The sequence below is a fragment of the Triturus cristatus genome, chromosome 8, assembly GCF_964204655.1.
Source record: "Triturus cristatus chromosome 8, aTriCri1.1, whole genome shotgun sequence".
Taxonomy (NCBI): Eukaryota; Metazoa; Chordata; class Amphibia; order Caudata; family Salamandridae; genus Triturus; species Triturus cristatus.
In genome coordinates, this window is record NC_140591.1 from 63,153,663 (window position 1) to 63,165,860 (window position 12,198).

Consider the following 12,198-nt stretch of genomic DNA (forward strand, 5'->3'; position numbering starts at 1 on the left):
CAGGGCCTGAATGTCTCAGACCCGCTGTTCCGGCAGATAGACCCGGAACTGCGCCGAATCGAGAATCGCCCCTATAAAAAGGAGCTTCTGGGAGGGACTCAGGTGTGACTTCGGCACATTGGTGGAGAACCCCAGCGAGTGCAGGAGGTCTGCCGTAGTCTGGAGGTCGGAGACGACCTGCTGGGGCGAGCCCGCCTTCAACAGCCAGTCGTCGAGATAGGGGAAGACTGGAACCCCTGATCTGCGCAGATGAGCTGCGACCACCGCCATCACTTTCGTGAACACCCGAGGGGCACTGGTGAGGCCGAAGGGGAGCACGGTGAACTGAAAGTGCTCCTGACCCACCGTGAACCGCAGGTAACGCCGGTGGGCCGGCAGGACGGGGATGTGGAAATAAGCGTCCTGCAAGTCCAACGCTACCATCCAGTCTCCAGGGTCTAGGGCAGCTAGAACCTGAGCCAAAGTTAGCATCTTGAACCGTTCCTTCCGGAGGAAGGCGTTCACGCTCCTGAGGTCCAAGATCGGGCGTAGGTCCGCTTTGCCCTTCTTGGGAACCAGAAAGTAGTGGGAATAACAACCACAACCCACTTCTGGACCAGGAACGCGCTCGACGGCCTCTTTGGCCAAGAGGGCCGAAACTTCCTCCCGTAGAAGATGCAAATGATCCCCCGACATACGGTGATTCTGCGGTGGCATGGCTGGAGGGGTCATCTCGAAGGGGAGGGAGTAGCCCCTTCGGACGATTTGCAGCACCCACCTGTCCGACGTGATGGAGCGCCAGTGGAGCAGGTGATGGCGAACTCTGCCGCCCACTGGCGTTGAATGGGCCTGAAAGCTCGGACTAGGAGGGCTTTGAGGCGGAGGCTACCGGGGTGGATGGGAACTGACCGGCACGTTGACCTCCAGTACCGCCTAGGCGGAATCCACGACCCCGACCACGTGCAGGTTGGTTCTGCGGCCGGTGGCTGGGCGGACGTGAGGAGGCGCCCCTTCCTTGGCCACGAAAGGGGCGAAAGGCGAAAGTTTGCGGCCGCGGGGCCGAAAGACCCAAGGACTTGGCCGTGGCCCGGGAGTCCTTAAACCGAGCCAGCGCACTGTCCGCCTTCTCACCAAAAAGGCGAGTGCCATCAAAGGGCATGTCCATGAGGGAACTCTGGACATCCCCCGAAAATGACGTGGACCTCAGCAGGCGTGACGCCGAAGCGCCACCGTGGTGCTCATCGCCCGGCCTAGCAAGTCCGTGGTGTCAAGTCCACACCGTATGGCATGCCGTGCTGCATCTCGCCCGTCAGCAAGTGCCTGGGAGAGCCGTGTCCGGGCCTCCACCGGACACAGGGGCAGCACGTCCTCCACCGCATCCCACAGAGAGTGGGAATAACGGTCCAAAAGGCAAGCGGTATTTAAAGACCGCAGCCCCAAACTCAGGGACGAGAACAGTTTCTTGACAAACTGTTCCAGCCTTTTAGATTCCCGATCCGGAGGAGCGGACGGGAAGGAGGATTGGGAGGTTGAAGCCTGGATAACCAGACTCTCGGGGGTGGGGTGTTGGGAGAGGAAACAGGCGTCGCCCGGAGCAGGGCGGTGGCGCCGGGCAACGTTCCGGTCCACAGGAGGGACTGTGGAGGGCTTGGACCAAGTGCCCTGTAGAACGTCTATGAGGGCCTCGTTAAACTGCAGCAGAGGCTCAGTGGAGCTTGTTGTCGGTTGGAGGACCTCAGTGAGGACGTTTGTCCTCACGGCCACAGCATGCAACTCCAGCCCTAGGGCTTCGGCTGCCTTGTGCAGCACCACTGAAAAGGCTGCACCCTCCTCCGAGGCCACAGTCGGAGAAGAGATGAAACCAGCATCCGGGGAGGTATCCAGACAGCTGGCCTCCCCCAATTCCTTTGCCCAGTCCTGCGAAAGTTGGGCCTGTGCGGCCATAGGGTCCTCAGACCCCTCCCAGTCGCCCTCGTCATCCGATTCCCGATAAACGGGAGGAATGATCGGAGCCGGATGATAGATGAAACGGTCACCCATCGGCGTCGGTGACGGCGTCGGACGGCGCCGCACCGGCGCCGGACCGGGGCTAAACTGGGGAACGACGTCGTCCGGGGACGGCGTCGGTGATGGAACCGGTGTCGGCACCGGCGGAGGAGGCGTCGTGAGGTCGACCGGCGCCGGCAGAGATCCAGGCCTGGATCCCTCGGGGACCTGCGGAGGTCGGAGCCGGAGCCGTCGGCACGCGAGGTCGCCCAGTCGAACCTGCGGGGCCCGAAGGCAAGCCGGCAGGCGTCGACGGCGGAGCCAGGCTCCTCATGGCCATGAGGAAGGCACTGGCCTCCGCCGGAGTCGTGTCAGTCCCAGGGACCGGCGGGTATGGGGGCGGACGCGACTCCTGCGGCTCCGACGGAGCCACGGGGGTGGAACCACTCGGACCCTCAGCCGGGTCGCGCGACCGGCGAGGGGAGTCCGAAGAGCGATGTCGTCTCTTGGACTTCTTAGAATGCTTGGAGTGCTTGGACTTACCGGAAGACCCCGACGAGCGATGACGATGGCTGCGGCTCCGCGACCGGGACCGGGAGCGGCGCGGAGCCGAGTGCCGAAGCTCGAGAAGCTTTCGGGACCGCTCCCGCCTAGCTTTCGACGTCAAGGCCTGACAATCCAGGCACGACTCTGCGTCATGGTCAGCTCCCAAGCAGTACAGGCACCGGCGATGGTGATCCGTCACCGACATCAAGCGATGACAGGCGTCACCGGCCTTGAACCCAGGCATGCTACCGGCACCAGAGTCGAGTCGATGACCAAAAAGAGTCAAAAAAGTTAGTCAAAATATGACTAGGGGTAAGCTCTTCCCGGATCGGCGCTTACTGGCGCGGAAAAAAGAAGAACAGCGCGCGAGGTCGGCGTCTAAGTACTCCGACGACGTCATTCCGCAGGCGACGCCTAGCGACGCGCAAGGGGTATTGCTACAAAAATCTTTTCGGATCCAGCCTGACGCCTGGGGATATTCTAAGGTGAGGAATCTAACTAACGTGTTTCTTTCAGATAGTGTGTCCTAAAATAATGTCTGCAACGATATTGCCACACGAGCCAAGCAGTGTTACAGCAGAAAAGTGTATTGAAACAGATTAGCAAAACTGAAATGTCTTTTTTGAAAATAATTGAGCTAATATAACATTGATCTAATTAGTGCAGCCGTGAAGTGGAAGAAGTTGGGGAAAGAACGCACCAGAGAGCCAGACCAACAGCCTGAATGTTATATTCCGCCTTTATTTGTAAAAATGCAAGTATACACCCACATCTTTCATTTTCGAACAAAAGGAAAAGGCACAGACATATGTTAACAGCCTTTGGCGGACACATTCGTGAGACGGTGCAGGTTCCGATGGCCGCTCTACATGAGGCTTTTCTCCTTTCTACGGGGCCAGGATTTTGGGGCAAAGGCTGCAGTATAGAGAGAACGAGGAGACTGCGCATGCGCACGTGGGTTTGTGTGAAATGGTGAAATAGTCAACTAATAGTAAGTTTCCTTCTCAACCCAACCTGTAAAGAGACAAGAGTACTGGGTTAGCTAAACAGTATAATGGAAGCAGGAATATCCAAGGGCAGAGCTACAATATAATAACACATTCAAGCTCTTAAGCTCAACATAAGACATGGTGCACTTACAGAAACCACACAAGAAACAAATGTACTTACCTGCAAAATCAGTTCTTTTTCAATGGTATCATCATTACATGCCAAACACTTGAAGATACTCTCTCATCAATAGGATCCCACAACACACAAATTAAAAGTGAAGAAATAAAAAAAAATCCAGTAAAAAAAAATCATATTCGACGTTTAGTTCCCATTTTCATCTTTTAAAAGTCAATGTATAGGCAACATAGAAGAACCTCATTACAGATTTAAAAAATAGGTATCAAATAGATAGCAGACTAACTGGTCAAGAAACACATTTTAATTGTCCAATTTTTAGAGGTGCAAAAAGGAAGGAAAATTGTATAATAGGCATAGTGCAGAGCAAATAGAAAAGGGGCACTGTCCCTTTCAGGCCATGTATGGACCATCACAATCCCAGCCCGTAACACAGTGATCCTCCCTTTTATTTGGACAGTTTGCTGTTAGTCGTAATTCCTACTTCTAGCCCTTTCTTTACATTCCTGTGCCTCCACCAGTTGATAATGAAATTTTTCAATATACCCTTTAAAGAGAACAGGTGTTGCAATTAAGAAAATACTACGTACCTGTAATAACAGTTTTTTGGCATTGGTATCCTTCCCACATTGGATGCTTCAGTTAGTCCTGACTTCAGTATGGGTTGACCCTCAATAGTCAGTGATAACATTGCAGTTTCCCAATACAGCAGAAAAACATTGAAAACAGCCATAGACTACTTGTAGCCCAGCCACCTCTTTTTGTGACACAAACTCTGGCCAGTGAGATGGAGTAAACGAGAGCTCCTTCTCCATCTATCCTCAGAGTCCCAAGTGTCAGGTTTTGTAGTTAGTTTCAAGGATCCTCTGGTAGCCGTATGAACGGGGCAGGGTGTAGGGCGAGTATGTGGTTCTATTAAAGATAACAATGCTGTTACAGGAAAGTAACTTTTTGAAAGAGATGCATTGGTTTTTATCAAACTTCAAGTAAGATGAAACATTTCTGAATTCGCCTGATGCACCATGTTGTAATGGCTAGAAGAAATACAATATTTCATGAGATCATTTAAAGAACAAGTTACTTACCTTCGGTAATGCATTCTCTGGTAGAAACTCTATCCAACTGCGGATTCCTTACCTTTAAATTTTTCACAGGCGTCAGGCTAAATCTGGAAAATTTGGCTGAGCAATACCACTTGGACACAGCAACGGGTGGCTCCTTTCGACTTTGCGTGAAGTCGGCGGAGTCAGTAGTGTCGGTTATGAAGTCGCCATGCCTATATAGGCATCACCCAGGCGCGGACATCTGTACTTTTAGTTTTTTCCATGCCAGAAGCGCAGAGCCACTAAGCAACTGATGTAGACGTGTGCAAAACTAGGGTCTTGAAAAGGGGAAAACCCTAGCCCTACAATATCAGTCCGCAAAGCGGGGAGGCATGGGTGGAGCTGTAAGGAATCTGCAATTAGATAGTCTCTACCAGATAATGGGTTGACGAAGGTAAGTAACTTGTTCATCGGATAGAGACTTCTAGCTGCAGAATCCTTACCTTTATTTATTTTATTTATTTATTTATTTATTTATTTAATTTATATCGCGCAACAGCTACCCAACAAGGGTTTCCCGGCGCCTGGACACGAAAACTGAGAAGTGAAATAATTATTGATTAAAAAACCAAGTCTTCAGTGAACGACGAAACTGGGGATACAAAGATTCCCTACGTATGGCAAGAGGAATTGAGTTCCAAAGAGAGGGCCTCAGAACGGAGAAAGATCTACCTCCCTGTAGGAGAGTAGGGTCTGCTTTCTATGTTCACCCCCACTTTTTGCTTTTGCTTTACTGGTTTTCGACTTAGATGTGGCTGTGGGCCTGCTAATCAGACCCACAGCCCTGCTGTTCTCTCTCTAAATTAATACTATGAACTTTAGGTGCATAACCCATTTGGATAGGATCACCTTATTGGCCCCTGTACAGTGTACCCTAGGTACCCAGGGCATAGGTGTACCCTAGGCCTACCAGGGGCTGCAGCATGTATTATGCCACCCCTGGCCTGGCCTTCCATTTTGACACAACTGGCTGATCACTCAGCTGGGGCAAGGTCGTGTAATCACCCCTTGCTTAGGTGTAGTATTCCTATACCTAACTTACATATAGACACATGTGTACCTATCAGTCACTCCTATGGCAGGCCTTGACAATCCTGGAGGCAGAGTGCTTGGTAACATGTGAGATGGTGCTCTAGCATGAGCTGAGCCTGTCTGCAGCTTTCGGAACCTTGTCCTTATAGCTGTTCTATGATATAGCCTACCATATACTCTTAAAGTGCCTTATAATCTTAGACGGTTATGGTAACTATGGTTTGGCTTTATCGAAACATGTCGTGTAAGGTGTCTAACACTGTGGAATAATACCCCCATGCCATTTCTGGACATGAGAATATTATTCCCCCCTTCCAGAGGGAAAGACATGTTAAAATCATACTTCAACTGTTAGCCTCTGACCAAAGCCTCAGCATCACAAAATGGATGCTGCTGCCACGACACAAGTCTGACCTCCTGCAGCTGGGAGTGATCCCAGCCAGGGAGGCCTGGACAATAGGTTTCCTGCTTGGGGAGGTGCTAGCACCTCCCCAGACAGCCTTTAGTGTATTGGGGCAGGGTGGGCTGAAAGGAATGAGACATGCCTGGGGCACACAAGGTGTTCCTTGCATAGTCCAGTTCAAACCGGCGCTGGGGCACTCCAGCCCCAGCTCTGGCGCGAAACTGGACAAAGGGAAGTGGGTGTAACCACCCCCTCCCAGGTCCCACCCATAAGGCGTGACCTAGCAGGTATCCCAGCCCCCCCAGATTAGTATAAGAGTGGGAGTTGGGCCTCAAGACTTTAGATTATCCTGAACCTGCAAAACTGAACAGAAACTCTGGACCTTCGACATTCGACGAAAGAAGAAGACTGAAGAATCTCCCTTGTAGCCAAGGAGTGGCTACCCTGTGCAAACAGGCACCATCAAGAGACTACCCTTTGCTTTGCCCACGTTCTACGAGGAACCGACTGCAGAGCCTGACCAGAGCCTTGACTTCCAGACTTCTCCGACCCTGATCCACATCTACAGCAGAGCTGAGATCCGTGGAGGCGACGAGCGACGTGGGACCGGCTACCTGGAAAAAGTAGCTAGTAACTTAAAGCGCAGCTTCTGAGGTACCCTCGAAGTTGTGCTCCGGGGATTGAGAAGCCCCAACCCCAAGCACCATCTGCACCGAAGATCAGCCCCCCACACTCCACGAGTCCTGCGTGGGGCCCTTCAGCATTTTCCTGCTTGCCGCGTCTGTCCGGTTGCTTGCCCGCTGGCTAGTGGCCTCTGTGACGATGCACCCTGAAATCTTCTGCGCTGGTTTGGCTCCTCCAGACTGGCTCCCGCTTCTCTGCAAAGAAGAAGCACCCCAGACCTTCCTGGTCTGCACCAGAAGCAAGTCCTTCGTTCTTCGTGGGTTCCGCTTGCCAAGGCTTGGTGAGTCCTAGTCCAACTTCGACGCCGCCGACAGCAAGAGCCTTCGTGGGACAGCTCGCCTCCTGGTCCTGGTCGTCCTCGACGCTTCCTGGTCCTCCTGGCTGCAGCGACAAGCTTCACCTTCACCTGCAATCTTCACGACATCGCCTGGTTCCTTCCTGGTTCCACGTGGTCACTGGCTAGTGACCTTGACTCTGTCCCTTCTGCTTGCAGGTTTCTTCTCTTCTTGATCCCAGCCTTGGGATCCACCGGACACTCTTCACTGACTGCCTGTCAGCATCTTTCTTCAGGCATCCATAGGAGTCGACGACGAAAACGACGCATCTTCACCCCTATGCACCCGCAGCCTGTGGGCTAGGTAACTTGGGTACTCCGGTGCTCATCAGGATAGTGACTATCCTAGTGTCTAGTTTTCAAGTCTCAACTTCCTAGCTACTCCGGAAGTGTCCTAAATCTACCGTTTTCTAAACTGTACTATTGCTATTGACTTTTACGCATTACGCGTGAGTGTTTCCACTCTGCACACGAATCCCGTGGGCCTCCCACTTCCTAACTAACGCTAGTGTAGTGTAGCCCCAGCGATTCCCTAGGCCTAGGCCTATTCTATTTCCGTGACAGTGGTTCTTATACCACTTACTTAGTATATGGCTTGCGTGGCCCCTAGGGCCTAACTGTATTACTTACATGTGTGACTTAATGTATGCATAAATAAGACTGTGTTGTACTTACCTCTAATCTCATAAAGAGTGCTGAGGGTTTGCTTAGAATAAATACACTTTATTTTATTTATATATCTGTTGTGGTGTCCTTTCATTTGGTATTCAAGGGATTATATATGGTATCACAGCTGGCTTCACATGCCATTCAGAGTTTAGCCTAAGACTGCTCTTGTCCATTCTACCACTAGGATAGCTGGTCTATAAGGTTGACTTTACAACCAATCACCATAAGGGTATTTGGACTGATATAAGGTGTACACTAGAACTAGTGACATCATACATCAGGCCAACTTCTCACATTGGTGAGCAGCGGTTGGGATCTGAGCTTGCTGTTGTAATACCATTGTAATCTTGAGATACTAAATTGAAAGATCACACAGATATTGTCTAGGTACATATAACATAGATTATAATACTTAAGTCCTACTGGACTTTGTAGTTGTAGGTTGAAGGGAGTAACACACCCTGACTACAACTACTAGAGAGGTTTAGTAGATACAACTAGTGTAGGTAGGTGCACACACCACACCCTCACTAGATCATGTCTCTGAGAGGAGATCAAGTAGATGCTCTCTCAGGAGGATCAGGTCTGCAAAAGATCCCCTCTAGATATGATACCTTAACATTCCAGGAGATGAGACACTTGTGTACCTCCAGAGGAATAAAACAGGGTGCAAACCCTACCCTCCTTCAGTTAAGACAACTCCTAGAGGAGTATGATGCTCTTAGGGCATCTCAGGCAGGTGCCCTAGGCACAGAGGAGGGTCTACCCACCACAGAGGAGTCAGATGGGGCTTCAGATGGAGAGGTAGACAGCCAGGGCCAAGTAGGAAGACTTAGCCAGGCTAACCTAAGTTTACATGGGAGTTTGCATGGGGTCCCCCCATACAGACCCACAAGTAGGCTTACACAGAGAAGCAGGAGGGACAGATCCTCTTCAAGGGAATCCATCCACTCCCATGTCTCTAGCATCTCTAATGCTTCCTCTCACAGGGGAATGACTTCACCTGAGAGAAAGGAGCATGCAGCCAGAATGAGGGAGGCTAATCTGAGGATTCAGAGGGAAGAACTTGCCCTTGCCAAAGAGAAGCTTGCTCTGGCTAGAGAACAAAAGTTAAGTGGGTTAGAACCCACTGGTGGCAGCAACATTCCTAGAGATAGAGACAGGCACTATGATAATAGAAACCTGAGCAAGATTGTCCCTCCCTACAAGTGTGGGGATGACATCCACAAATGGATAACTGCTTTGGAGAGAGCTTGCAAAGTACAGCAGGTACCCCAAAGTCAGTGGGCAGCTATCTTGTGGCTCTCCTTCTCTGAGAAAGGAAGAGACAAGCTCCTCACAGTTAGTGATGAGGATGCAGATAATTACACTGTCCTGAAGAGTGCTCTGATTGATGGGTTTGGCCTAACCACTGAACAATACAGGTTGTTGTTCAGGGATACCCAGAAGACACAGACTCAGGACTGGACTGACTTTGTAGATTGTGCCACTAAGGCTCTGGAAGGCTGGCTAATGGGAAGTAAGGTTAAGGACTATACAGGATTGTATAATTTGATCATGAGAGAGCAAATACTTAACAACTGTCAAAACCAGCTATTGCATCAACACCTGATTGATTCTGATCTGACTTCTCCCCAAGAATTGGGAAAGAAGGCAGATAGATGGGTCAGGACTAGAGTTAAGCAGAAAAACCAGAACCAGGGCGGTGATCAGAAAAAGGCAGACCAGAAGGGTAATGAGCAGAAACAAAAAGACCAGAAGTCTTCACCAGGCCCCCAAAAGGCTCAGGGGGAGGGTGGTTCCAAAAAGGATAAAAAAAAAGATGGCCAAAAGAAACCATGATGCAACTATTGTAAGTCCAACTCACATTGGTTTAGTGAGTGCACCAAAAAGGATAAGCCCCCAGCCACCATTGCCCCTAAGGCAACTGTACCCCCTAGTTCAGCTGTAAGTGGTGGTTCCCAGCAAAAGGGTGTAGTAGGGTTAACCCTGGGAACTGAGGAGGATTCTGGCCTAGTCAGAGTACCTACTCAGGCTGTTCTGATCTGTGATGGGGACTTAGCTTTGTCCTCTACTGTATGAATGAATGAAACATTATTTATATTGCGCAGCTATGCCCAATGGGCGTCAAGGCGCCTAATCCAAATAACGACTGTGAGCGAAAAGAAACAGAGCCTACTGGTAAGCATTGATAAAGAGCCAAGTTTTCAATGACTTCCTAAAGAGGTCAAGGGAGGGCAGTGTTTTGATTTCCAGGGGGAGTGAATTCCACATCAGAGGAGCCAGTATGGAAAAAGCTTTGCTCCCCCATCTAGCCTTCTTGGCTCTGGGAATTACCAGTTGATTAAGCTCACTGGATCGGAGACATCTACTCGGAACGTATCTAGAGAGAAGTGATCCAAGGGCATCAGCCGGGCCTGCAGTTAAAGCCTTATATGTAAGGCAAAGGAGTTTAAAAGTGATCCTTGAGGGGATGGGGAGCCAGTGGAGGTTCTTCCTTGCTAAGATCATCGAGGCCAGCCAGGGCAAAGCGAGAGCAAACCGCGCTGCCGCGTTTTGTATGACCTGCAAACGCTGAAGCAGGCCCTTGTTGGCCCCGGCGTACACTGAGTTGCAGTAATCAAGCCTTGAGCCAACAAGGGCGATCACCACCTGTTTCCGTGCCTGAGGGGACAAGTAGTGTACGATTCTTTTCAGGGTCTTGATGACTCCCCAACAGGTAGCCACCGTTCTGTTGACCTGAAGCTCCATGGAGAGCTGGGTGTCGAAGATGACGCCTAGGTTCCTGGCAGATTGTGTTGGTGTTGGGCAGCTACCTAAGGAAGGAGGCCACCAATCATCTGACCATATGCCCTGGTCCTTGCCAAAGACCAGGACCTCTGTCTTGTCCCCGTTCAACTTTAGGGAGTTGGCAATCATCCACTCTGCAACAAGTTGCATGCAGGCCCTAAAGTTAGAAGCGGTTTCACCCACAGAGTGAGTCAGGGATACCATAATCTGCGTGTCGTCGGCATACGACATTACCTCCATCCCCTGAGATCTTACTAGTCTTGCAAGTGGGGCCACGTAGATGTTAAACAGGGTCGGACTCAATGCCGACCCCTGTGGCACCCCACATTGCAAAGACTTAGCGGGGGAGAGGTATTCACCTAGCATGACACGCTGCTCTCGTTGTTGAAGAAAGGAGCTCAGGAGACTGAGTGCCGGTCCTTCTACCCCTGCCTCCCTTAACCTAGTTGTTAAAGTAAGGGGAGACAGGGTGTCAAATGCTGCTGAAAGATCCAGCAGCACCAGTACGGTGGTTAGACCCAAATCCACTTTTCTGCGGATGTTGTCCATGACTTTCGTCAAAGCAGACTCCGTGCTATGCAGCTTTCTAAAGCCATGTTGGGACCCGTCCAAGAAACCAGAGGTATCGAGGAAGTTTGAAAGATGGAAATTCAAATGGGTCTCCAACATCTTAGCAGGGGCCGGCAGCAGAGAGATGGGTCTAAAGTTCTTCAGTACTCCAGGGTCCAAGGTGGTCTTTTTCAGCAGCGGCTTCACGATGGCTTTCTTCCAAAGTGACGGGAAGATGCCCTGTTCCAATGCTCCATTCATGACTTCCAGCATCGAAGGAAGAATGATCTCTCTGCAGTTCTTCAGTACTTTCAGAGGAACTGGATCGAGTGGAGATGACGATTTAGTTTTGTCCAACAGGCTATTAAGATCCTCTAGCGAAAGGGCAGGGAAATGATCAAGGGAGTGAGAGGATTCTTTAGTCCAAGCTTCCAGATGTTTAATTTGGGAGAAATCCTCGGCATTAAGCGAGTTCCCCTGCGACTTTAGAGCTATGTAGATATCATCTATCTTTTTGTAGAAAAAGTCTGATATATCATTGCATAGCTCCTGGGAAGCTACTACAGGATCGGGGGCCTGGAGAGAGCACAAAGAGTCCACTATTTTGAAAAGCTCTTTGGAGGATGTTAAAGAACAGGTTAAATTGGAAAAATAATCCTGTTTTTCCTTAATGACTCTCTTTTTGTACTCACGTAGTAGGCTCTTATAGCCTTCTCTATCCTTGAGATCCCAGGATTTACGCCACCTACGTTCCTTCTGTCTGCAAGTTTGTCTGAGAAGCCTCAGATCGACGGAAAACCAGGGGGCAGTTGGCTTCTGTCTAGCTGCAGCTTTCAGGGAAGGAGGAGCTAGTTCGTCAGCGGCTCTGGTGATGGCATCAGCAAGTTCTTGGGCCGACTCATCCACCTTCCGCTGAGTTGAAATATGGGCATTGAGAATAAAAGGGGCTACAGCCTCCTTAGTAAAATTTTTGAAGCTCCTTTTGAATTGTTTTT

The 12,198-nt window shown here is 50.4% G+C and overlaps 1 protein-coding gene across 1 annotated transcript in view; it reads right to left on the reverse strand.

Annotated features, from left to right (window-relative positions):
• Nucleotides 1-3,316: 3,316 nt before the first annotated feature.
• LOC146801335 (sodium/potassium-transporting ATPase subunit alpha-1-like) overlaps nucleotides 3,317-12,198 on the reverse strand; it is a 2,293,178-nt gene continuing 2,284,296 nt past the window's right edge. Inside the window, exon 23 of the mRNA XM_085623701.1 lies at nucleotides 3,317-3,525. Within this exon, the coding sequence (XP_085479827.1) occupies nucleotides 3,497-3,525 (29 nt within the window). The 3' untranslated portion in view covers nucleotides 3,317-3,496. The remainder of the gene's footprint in view (nucleotides 3,526-12,198) is intronic.